General features: G+C 37.4%; 2 protein-coding genes across 4 annotated transcripts; both read left to right on the top strand.

The window, feature by feature from the left end:
* Window positions 1-380: 380 nt before the first annotated feature.
* LOC124634648 (mitochondrial protein C2orf69 homolog) lies at window positions 381-11,282 on the top strand. 3 transcript variants are annotated; one of them, XM_047170309.1, is made up of 10 exons: window positions 381-557; window positions 2,498-2,657; window positions 3,399-3,526; window positions 3,967-4,089; window positions 4,776-4,884; window positions 5,881-5,978; window positions 6,803-6,961; window positions 7,372-7,478; window positions 8,442-8,554; window positions 8,949-11,282. In XM_047170309.1, exons 2-10 carry the CDS (start codon window positions 2,529-2,531, stop codon window positions 9,081-9,083), a joined length of 1,101 nt encoding a protein of 366 aa, XP_047026265.1. In that variant the 5' UTR covers window positions 381-557; window positions 2,498-2,528; the 3' UTR covers window positions 9,084-11,282. The 3 variants fall into 3 exon arrangements, with proteins under 3 accessions (XP_047026265.1, XP_047026266.1, XP_047026267.1); XM_047170310.1 differs by having other exon boundaries at window positions 381-667; XM_047170311.1 differs by having other exon boundaries at window positions 383-557; window positions 3,985-4,089.
* On the top strand, window positions 703-2,149 carry LOC124634650 (TWiK family of potassium channels protein 7). Its single transcript, XM_047170312.1, has one exon. It carries the CDS (start codon window positions 951-953, stop codon window positions 2,025-2,027), a length of 1,077 nt encoding a protein of 358 aa, XP_047026268.1. The 5' UTR covers window positions 703-950; the 3' UTR covers window positions 2,028-2,149.
* Window positions 11,283-11,330: the final 48 nt, after the last annotated feature.

Here is an 11,330-nt window from a genome sequence, read left to right as displayed (position 1 = left end):
ACTAACTTACTTTTCGTCATACAACTAATTACACACAAGCATAATTTGCATACCAGCAATTAATAAGTAGTAAAATTTAGGATGTAAACTCAGGGAAATATCATACAACATTCATACATTCAAGAAGCTGTTACATGTATAGTTTTATCTTTACTTTGCTTACGATATAGGTAGATCCATTATTGATTTGTTGGTTAAAAGCTTTGAGAATAAAAATTTTCACCATACCCTGTTTTGTTGTAAAATATATTATGGTATTTTTCGACTTACTAATGAGATTAATTAAGTATGCATCGCAGATGATCGGAAGTGTTTTTTTTTAATCTATGATTGTCAACAATTTTGTTGTCAGTCAATGTCAAATCGAGTCAAGTTCAGTCAGAAAAATAGCGATTTGTACCTATATAATGTGTAATGCGAGTGTAAATTAATTAATTGATAAAAGAAGGTGATAGGAAATAATATTATTGAGTAGATTACTGCCGGTCCTCGCTAAGGCAAAATTCTGAAATCCGCCAGTGTGAACGCTATGCTAAGAATAAATCGCTGCAGTTATTGAAGTTTTCACGATTTTCTCATTCTTTCAATGTTTACTATTGATTTTTCCTTTTTTTTACCATATTTTATAATGTTTATACCGTTACACAAATAGTAACTGCGCTTTTATGTAAGTAACATTGATTAAATAAAATATGCGTTTTAAAATATGTAAGAACACGATACATTTAACATTTTCAAAATAAGAAGTAGAAACTAAAAAAAATATAAGTAAAATACATTGGTGGAACTAGTAGAAATAAGCAACAGTGAGGGTTTCACACCGTAGTGTTTTGTAATCAATGTCAAACAACAGTCTTGGCGCGATGCCAGTGATATTCCCGAAATAGTTTACGCCGGCGTGACGAGATTTTCCGTTTACTCAACACTGTTTTATTCTATTGAAATTCCAAATGATGGATCGACACCATCCCCTCAGCGCGAGCTTCCACGGCTCTATGAGGAGCAGAGACTCCTCATCAACAGTTGGCAGCGATGCAAGAGAGAAAATAAAAGACTGTTTCAGAAAATTCATAGCTTTTATGTTTACACAAGTGGGTGTCGGCGCTCTTGTTGTTTGCTACGCGATCCTCGGCGCGGCGGGCTTCATGCACATTGAGAAGGACAGTCCGGACAAGCAGCTGGAAGAAGTGAGGCAGTTACGAGTGAACTGTGCAGAGGCTCTGTGGAACATTACTATAACCAACAACCTGTTCAATGAAACTGCTTGGGTGATTAAAGTGGATCAAGTACTTAAAGTGTTCCAAAACAATATCACTCAGGCTATCCATACAGGATACAATGGCAGGTCAGCGGAGGATATATGGTCATTCCCGGCAGCTCTTATGTACTCCTTATCAGTGTTTACAATGATTGGCTATGGCAACATTGTGCCTAAGACTGTTTGGGGTAAGATTGTGACAATAGCATATGCCTGTTTTGGGATACCAATCTATGTGTTGTACTTCTGCAACATGGGCAAGGTGCTAGCTCAGACATTTAAATGGTTGTACATAACTGCCCACGAGTGTAGTAGACGAGATGACACTTTATTTGAAGATGGAGAGATGCAGCCCGTCAAACGTAAGATTACGGTGCCATCAACAGCTTGTTTGTGGGTGATATCATTCTACATATTGACTGGAACAATTATGTTTGGAGCGTGGGAGAAATGGAACTACTTGGATTCAACATATTTCTGTGTAATAAGTTTATGTAAAATTGGTTTTGGAGACTTTGTGCCGGGGGCTAATATTGCTGACTCTGCAGGTGGTTCTCATTTGAAGCTGGTCATAAACTTTATCTATGTTCTGCTTGGTATGGGTCTAGTCGCTATGTGCTACAACTTAATGTGTGAGGATGTCAGGGTGAAGGTCAGGGAGCTTCGAGAAGACCTCAAGAACTGTCTGGATGATATAACCCTCAAGATCACAGTGTGCATGAATGATACAAAGTATTATCATCAGAAAAACAGCAGAAATGTCAAATGACATGTCATGTGTTTATGTGTTAATGACGAATTATTTACGAAAGTATTATTTTTAATTTTATGTGTAGATGTAAGTCCAATGTAATATTTTCTTTTTAAAATAAATAAATGCATTTAATATAATTTTGTTTTTTATTTCCCTTTAATATATATTTTCTTAAAATAGTGCAGGATTTGCAATAGGATCACAACTAATGAATTGACTGTATACCTATAACCAATACAGTAGTTTCATAAGCTATAACTATCCATGCCTAACTCTTCACTCGAGTATTCCCATTGTGTTGTCCAAGAGTCACAGTTATATCATCGACTCGGGGAGAGAGTTGGAGGTGCTTACCGGACTCTTAACGGCTAAAACTACCCCTATGTCTCTACTCGCACGTGCGTCCACGGGAATCCAAATTCTTCCGCAGCTCCACGCTACTGGACCCAGGTCATATTGACCTTACCTCTATTTCTGCACCTCAGTGGAACAGCGACAATCAGCGTGAAGGCCAGGATGCTGCCGGTGCGGCTGCGGCGGGTAGCGGGACACGAGGGCCGCGCCAATGATGCGCTATTCCAGCCCGCGACGCGCGCGCCGCCCCTTAAACAACATACGCTTGTGTTCTTTGGGGGTGATGTACAGGTATAACTTGTAATTTAACTATATATAAGGTGCTTTAATATTACCTGCCAGGACTTGAGTGGAGGGTAGTATTGTGTTTATAGATTACAATAGTAAAGATAAATAATTTATTATTTTATTTGTCATATTTTTTTCATACAAAAAAAAATACGTATAAATTTGACTTAATTTATTAGTTTAAAACCATCCAGTAGAGTTGCGCGTTGCCACTATTGCAGAACAGATAGAAAGAGATAGCAGTTGTTTTCATTGACGAAGCGACACTACGCGCGTAATTTGTGAACCACGTTATGCAGAGTAGAGCCAATGTTAATTTAACTTGTTTACTGTCTCAAATTGAATTGACTGTTCCGGGGAACGAAATTTCTTCACTATTGTAATCTATAAACGCAATACTACCCCCCATTCAAGTCCTGGCAGGTAAAATTAAAGCACCTTATATAATTCTTTCACCAGCGTCTCGTGGGAACTATTTCCCGTACCTGTATAAAAAGTAGCTTATGGCTTTCCTCAATACATGTCAAGTGCAAACACTGAAAGAATTTTCCAAATCGGACTAGTAGATCCCGAGATAAGCGCATTCAAAAGCAAGCTAAGAAACAAACTGATAATTAAATGAAGGTAGGGGTCCTATTTTCTTCATCGTTGGTAAATGCGTTGAACAAGGAGCAGTTACGCTACTTTTGACTACTAGGACTTGCAGCGTTTCCAAAAACACTCAAATATTTTCTATGGTCTCAGGACTACCCAGAAGTGATGCAAGCACACCGTGATAACCGGAACTACCTGAAATGGAACTTAGAGAATACGGTCCGGATGCTGGGACACAACTTCCCAACTAAACACATATTGGCTGTTAGACCTTCTAGGTAAGTCTTGCTTTGACTCATTGAACATAGATAACGATGGAGACGGAGAACAAATCGGTTGGATAACGACGGAGTTGTGCACGAACCAAAAACCTATAGAATTGAGAACGTCATCTTTTGGGATACTTACGGACGATAATTATAACGATAACCAATCGTAGCCCAAAGTGAAGCGGCATTGGTCAATTCATTTGCTGTCATTTTTCATGTTTTATAAACAAGGATTTTAATCCGTATTTCCGTATCCGTATTTTATATTAAAAATGTTATTCCATCAAATAACCGACCGCACTCTCAGATTCCGTAAATAAGGTCTAATTTATCTTAACCCTTGAATCCCCAAACCTACACCCAGAAATGTTGTTTAAAAACCACCTCTATTCCTCAAACAATAAAGTCGAAGTCAAACCCTACCAAGATTGTCTATATAATTGAAGTAGATACATCGGTGGTTACAGGATAGAGTACAAGAGTTTCAGCTGTTACGACAATTTTGTGCCGAGCAACAACGCGGGCGTTCCCGAACACACTCCCACACATAACGCCTTGCATCATTTAGAAAGGTCAGTATTCAATATTCGATGGTTAGTGGGTAAAAATAACTTGAAATTTTTGAGACCTTTAAGTATAATTTTTTTAGGCGTTTTTAGGGACTGGCGGAAATGTCAATGGTTACATAAACAAAAATATTTTTTATTAAAATTATCTAATATAGTAAGTATGTAGCGTAGGATTTTATCTGATTATCTTAGTTCCAAAAAATGCTTTTTCATGCAAAATTGATTATTTTAATCTCACAGTCGACCTTTCTGATAGTCATAAAATATGATAAAACAATAACTGCTAGTGACGTAAATTGATAGTAGGTATTTACTATGGTATGGTTGGATGGTAGGTAGGGTTACGTCGATAAAAAAAAAAAAAAAAAAAAAAAAAAAAAAAAAGGTATTTGTATCCTGTATGTAAATAAACACCTTTGATAGGTCGAACTGGCTTATTCTAAGGCTAAGATTATTTGAATACGCTTGAGAAGTTATCAAGGGAGAGTTTCACAATTTAACTAAAACGATAACCAAACATTTTCAAATTGGTAATTTGACAACAGAAAATGGTTCTGTTATAGTTCAATGGTGCAACCCAACTTATTGTCTTTCCCACCACAGTCATTAGCTCGATTAAACGAAGCCTGATCAATATAGCTTATATTTCACGCATTAAAAATATCATTTATCTTTTGTTTCTATTGCAGGCTTCTTCAAGGAGTGAGTAACAGGATAAAGAGCTTTTCATCATCAGAGCTGATTGAGGCTTTATCCCCCGTCACTCTGCCTGAAGACATTGATATTGAAGATTTACATGTAAGTCTTATTTGTATGTCTGTCTAGCATCCGCCAGTTGTTTCACTCGCGTTCCATAGCATGAGTGTGTCCAGATAAAAATTAACCTGTAGCTAGCTTTCCTCGATAATTGGGCTTTGTAACACTGAAAAAAAAAAACGGGTGCCGTACGGTCCTCCCGCCCTTATCCCAATTTTATTCGCGGTCGGCGCAGCATGTTTTCTTCTTCCGTACTCTTCTATCAGTCGTCATATCACAAGTATCGTTTTTTCTAGCCATGACTTTCACACAATCTATCCATCGGTTCTTTGGTCGTCCCCTTCCTCTACATCTGTCCACATTGATACTCATACTATAGCTATATGTGATGCATCTTTGATTTAAATACTGTTGCATATTTAACTTCATAATAGGTATTAGCTTCCTAGTTACTACAACCAACAAATAATAAACGTTATCGCTAATCGCAAATAAGCATGAAGTATTTGACTACATAAAATTATAGCCAAGGACTTTGAATACTACGTTTGTTAAGATTTTTACCAAGAGATTATTGATTTATCAGAAGAATGATAGCTATTACTCCCTTATGTACACTCCCTATGTACTTCTCTATGTTCTCCCATTATACATATTCTCCCTCCATGTAGTATACCTATGTAGTATGTGCTCCTTCGTACATCTGCCAACTTGTTTCTTATTATTATTTATGGGAAATCATCAAACGACCTCTCCCCCTGTGGGTTACCAGCGTGATAGTGTCAGATTCAGACTGACTAAAACCCATCATGTTCCGTCGTAGGCCTTTTATGTACCAGGGCCGCGGTAACTTTTTCGAACAATCCCGAAATCCCGGGTATATCTCCCTACTTAAATTTTGTCGATGGGAACGTAGGTGAATTTTCAGCCAAATCGGTGGGGGTAGGACAGGTGTATGTGAGTATATGAGGATCTGTGCAGACAGCCATTGATCTTTTTAAACCAATAGGTTTGATAAAGCTAAACTTTTGTCTCCAGAACTCGTCAATCCACCCATCTTCAGACAGTAGCAAGTGTAACGGCAGTGAGTCAGAGGCGAGCGGCTCTGCTGTCCCCCTCCTCGTGCCGCATAAGCCGTGAGTAGGTTTAGTTCCAATGGATGTTGTCTGTCACTAAACACGTTTGTTTATTCTGTGCTAGTTGGGTGTGTGTGTGTGTGGTGTGTAATGGTAGGTTGTGCCGTCATGTATTAATGAATGACGATGAATACCAGATGTGATTGTGAATAATCTGTATGTAAAGAGCAGTAATTTCCTTAGCAATTCTTTTAGGAAATTGAGACTTTTTTTCTTAAAGAAATCGCAGACTACAGATATGACTATTATAAATCAACAATATTTATAAGATCCACCAACTATCCAATCCACAATGGCCAAAACGAAAGCCGCGTCAAAAATAGATCCATCTCGATTTACTGCCTATGGTTCAACATACAGGAATAAATTTAAAGCAGTGCACAAAAAAAAACTGGTGGTCCAGAATCATTAACAGAACATATCTGCATCATAAGTAAATTTTTTTTTTTTATTCTTTAGTCCGCCCTAAACTCAGCAAAATATGGATACCAACTATTCTTACGCGCTTGAAGCAGCGCTCCCAACAGTAAACCGGTTTCGCGTTGCCGCCGTGCCTACTATGACGACTGTGACCGTACAATTACGACCGTACTATGACGACGGTTACAAAATAAACATCTTTCGATATCAATAACTTTTCTTTTTTGTACTAAAACACGACAAAATAAAATTTTACTTATCTATAAAACTCATGTAACTATAAGTTGACAAAGTTTGCGCACTGGATAAAATTCATTCCTGTATAATAGGATTCTTTTCTTGTGTCAATACTAGAAGTTCTCTTTTTGCAATATTCTCCCTAACAACAAAATCATTACTTACAGTACGGAACCAGACCCACTCTGGTGGCGTGACAAACTCTCCCTGGACGAGTCTCAGCTGACGCTGGTGGGGTTCAGCAAGGGCTGCGTGGTGCTCAACCAGCTCATCTACGAGTTCCACTACACCAAGACCCTCACGCCAGGAGACTCGCATATGATGAGGTTAGAAGAACAATAAAATTTTCAAAAATGATGTTTCCTTCTCATCCTAAGAATAAATAAATATAAATTAAAAATAAATACTATTCGGATAAAATATAGCTTTTGTCGCCTGGGGATGTTGTATTTCCAGGAAAAAACTGTTACATATGTATAATTATATTTTGTACCAAAATGTTTCTATAAGACTAGTAGCGCCCTCCTTTGGTTTTTTTGTCATGTTTTGCATGTGTCCAATAAAGCGTCAGTCAGGGGTACTTAGTTGGCCGGGTAACTGGGTTGAGGTCAGACAGGTAGTTGCTCCTTGTAAAACATTGGTACTCAGCTGCATTTGTTTAGACTGCAAACCAACCCTAACATAGTTGGGCAAGCTAGGCAGATGGATGTAATGTTAAGACTATTTTTCCCCCTAGGTTCATGGAGCGTATAGTGGACATGTACTGGCTGGACGGCGGCCACGCGGGCGGCAAGAACACCTGGATCACTTCCCGCAGCCTGCTCGAGACGCTCACCAGGCTCAGTTAGTACTTCTTCCCACACCTGCGTAAAATATATATAGGCTATAGCCTCCCTCATCATCATCAACATCATCATCAGCCTATCGCAGTCCACTGCTGGACATAGGGCTCTCCAAGTGCACGCCACTGAAATTGATTTTCGGCTTCTCGCATCCAGCCAGCCTCCCTCAATACATTCAAATTCAAAATCATTTATTCAAACTTGGCTGCAAAACAGCGCTTTTTGAATGTCAAAAATTTACAAAAAACAGCCCCCAAAACGCCCAGCCTTCACCACTTCCTATGTGTTTTTACTGAGAAGAAGTGTCGTAACAAACTCCCAAGCAACACATGTCTGTAGGTTTGAAGAACATTTCAACAATGTTTTATGTATAAACTGAAATACAATGTATATATTGCAGTATACAATATTATGCCATGTAATCCAAACTAATATTATAAATGCGAAAGTAACTCTGTCTGTCTGTCTGTCTTTCTGTCTGTCTGTCTGTCTTTTCTTCACGCCTAAACTACTGAACCGATTTGTGTGAAATTTGGTACAGACATAGTTTGAAACTTGAGAAAGGACATAGGATAGTTTTTATTACAAAAAAAAAATAAAAATAAAATTATTCCGGACATATAGCGCCATCTATTGGTCAAATCAAAAATCTGCTGGTAGTCACTATTCCACGCGAACGAAGTTGCGGGCAAAAGCTAGTAAATAATAAATGGGCTATCTAACACTGAAAGATTTTTTTCAAATCGGACCAGTAATGCAGCCACAGCTTTGTAACAGCTGCAGAGGTAGATTGAAAAGGCTTAGTCTTGCTTCATTCAAGAGTCAGTCAATAGTCAACCATTAGATATCGTGGTTCTTCGAATTATGTTTAGTAACATCGAAGTATCCTTCTTCAACGGCCGTAGATAACTTTTTTGGAAAGCCTTTTAATATCAAATGTTTATAAAAAATATTTCCTTTACAGATGTGAACGTGTTCATCCACGTGAGTCCTTACCAAGTGCAGGATGAAGGTCGGCCGTGGATCGGCAGGGAGGAGAAGGCATTTACTAGTCTACTGAAGAAACTTGGCGCTAAAGTAAGTTGTTATTAGTTATTGTACTAATGAGCACACCAACAAAGTGACTACTTAACATGAATATTTTTTAAACTAACATATTAAATTAAGGCCTATTTACAACAGCAAGTTTAACGTCCCAGAAAAACGATTGTTTATGGGTGGAAACAGCTGTTTATCGATAAACACCATAGCAAGATAACAAGCAGGTTCCACGAAATAACGGCTTCATATTTATTTATTTATTTAAGAAAATTGTGGTATAAATGACCGATGACGTAATCAACTGCCTGTGTAATTGGCCCTAATTATGTAAACTGTATAAAAGTTGTCGTTTAAGCAACCGAAGGCCGATTACTTAATCAACTTTCCGTAAAATTTACCCTATTTATGTATAATCACTTCTCTCTGCCAGGTAAACAGATATCTCCACGACCAGCCCGGCATGACGCACTCACTGAACATGCATTTCGAAGTGCTCGCCAACTTCAAGCGCATGCAGGACAGCATACCGGCAGGCATGCCTGATACCTCCGACGAAGATATTTAAACTACATACTTACATACAGAAAGATTTCGTTTCGTTTTGTTTAACAAAACTTTTCCGGTAAGTTTTTGTATAAACAGCACATCAAGCTACTCCAATGTGTTAAATCTATTGTATCCAATGTGTTAAATAAATTAAGTAAAAAAATAAATCTATTGAGAACTAAATGATAAGCAGAGATGTTATACCACAAGATCTCCTAAGAAAATAGCGCGCCTCATTGCGGGTGTTCGGGGGACGAGGAACCTAAACGCCACGTTAGTTGACCTACAGTCCGTTAGTTGACCTACAAGAAGGCGCTTAACTTACCTTCTTTATATCCTCTCCGCTCCGCTCATCTTTCCTTTCTCCGTGGTAACGTGGTAATCCCAATCAACATTGAACCTTATTCTTGAGGAGATAAAGTTGAATATCTATTGAAGAAACTTGACATATTGTAATAGTTTGCTAGTTAGATGTACTGACGTTTGTACACTAAGTCAGGGTAGAAGGTTTATTTCCCTAGGAATTTTGAAAGTATTATTATTAATTCTGTAATATGTATGATGCGCCATTCTTGTGTATTTAATTTTAGAACTGCCAATGAATGCCATAGGTTGCTAAATATCACATTATTTATTTTCATCGGCTTCAGTATGTGGAAGAATGAAGTATTGAGTACAATATTTATGTTAATTAAATTAATATAATATGTATTTGCGCTAGTGTTGTGATTATGAATGGTGTTTTCCACACCCTTATAACGTTCCACAATTTTATCAAGATTCAATAAAATTGAAAGTATGGGATGGGAAATAAGAATGAAAAAGGTTGTAAATAAAATATTGTGAAAATCCAAGACTTGAAAATATATGCAATACCAATGATTTTTGATAATTGCTTGGCAGTTTTTGTTAGCCCTGGCTAAATAAGCCAAAGGCCTAGAAGTTAAGAATTATTTTTTAAAGAATAGTAGTTTTTTAGTAGTTCTACTATGTATAAAACCGAGTTAAAAACTCATTTTATTTGCGAGATATCCTCTCAAGAACTGAATTTTAATTTATCAATAAAATATTTGTTATGTATAAGTCATAGACAAGAGATTATGTTCTAAGCGGGTCGGATATGCACTTCGTAGTGTAAAAAATTTACGATTTGCTATTTTTAGAAAGAAGTTGCCAATATTTATGTACGATTTTACTGTGTATTTACCGTAGTGCTAAAGCGAAACTCGCTTTGTTTGTGATTATTAGTCATTCATCACATCCTTCCAAGAGTCGCATTTTGGATACCTATATATTATATATGTATTTATATCGTAAAGGTACCCTTTTGGTCCATTTTATGGTGCGAACGTTTGTCGTCGGCCGCGCCCCCCTTTTCTCGGACATACATCTCTTTATTATGAGTATTGACGTATAGTTATCGGCACGAATCTTGAGCTCTGACCTACATCTGCGCAGAAGTGATTTATAAGCAAAGAACCAATCCCGAATGACGGCTATGACGCGATGCACTGCGGGCCAATCACCGATTTAGCCCGCCCCCGCGCCTTCATACCACAAAAGGGACCCAATAAATTACGTCTGCGCAGATGTAGGTCAGAGCTCAAGATTCGTGCCGATAACTATATCTGTCGCGAACAACACTCGTGTCGAAAGGGTACCTTTACCCCCAATTGCATGACTGCTCACTAAACAAGAAGACTAATTATGGTTAAAACATAGTTCCGTCTATGACTGGCAAGTTTAAACAATGTTTTAAAACTATTTAGCGGCAACTATGTTTAGTAAGTAGTTACAACTTGGGCTTTATGATTAGTTCATATTGACTTCCAAAATAATTTGGAAGCTGCTGTCATTTTATGGAGTATATTCAACAGTTTAATTTCATTTATACGGTTATGCACTATATAGTTGCAAAGTTATTTAACTTGTGTTGAACTTTTTTACTTGTTGTATATACTCCACTATAATAATGTATCAATATAAAACCGTGTAAACACGAGTAAGTTATTTTTCAATATCTTTACAATTATATATCATAGCTGGAGGCTAGGCTGGGCCTACTAGCTACTTTCGTTTGATAAGAAAAACATGTTTAGGTTAGTGAAGAATTCATGTAATTCAGTGTATAGTGTAAATAATTGCTTTAAAATCGATATTTATTTGGATAGAAATGAAATTGATCTCAATTTGATGAATAAAATTATTTTTAAAGCAACCATTGACTGTCATTATTCCTCCCTTACCAAGATTTTTATATTGACTG

This window comes from Helicoverpa zea, chromosome 11 (assembly GCF_022581195.2).
Source record: "Helicoverpa zea isolate HzStark_Cry1AcR chromosome 11, ilHelZeax1.1, whole genome shotgun sequence".
NCBI classification, from domain to species: domain Eukaryota; kingdom Metazoa; phylum Arthropoda; class Insecta; order Lepidoptera; family Noctuidae; genus Helicoverpa; species Helicoverpa zea.
Note: the sequence above shows the minus strand (reverse complement) of the source record. Positions and strands in the feature narration are given on the sequence as shown.

Excerpts from the sequence above, each read along its gene's own strand:
- LOC124634650 (XM_047170312.1), top strand. The coding sequence starts at position 951 with ATGATGGATCGACACCATCCCCTCAGCGCGAGCTTCCACGGCTCTATG.
- LOC124634648 (XM_047170309.1), top strand. The coding sequence starts at position 2,529 with ATGCTGCCGGTGCGGCTGCGGCGGGTAGCGGGACACGAGGGCCGCGCC. Across the intron at positions 3,527-3,966 it reads TTGGCTGTTAGACCTTCTAG|ATACATCGGTGGTTACAGGA; the intron begins GTAAGTCTTGCT and ends TAATTGAAGTAG. Across the intron at positions 8,555-8,948 it reads TGAAGAAACTTGGCGCTAAA|GTAAACAGATATCTCCACGA; the intron begins GTAAGTTGTTAT and ends TCTCTCTGCCAG.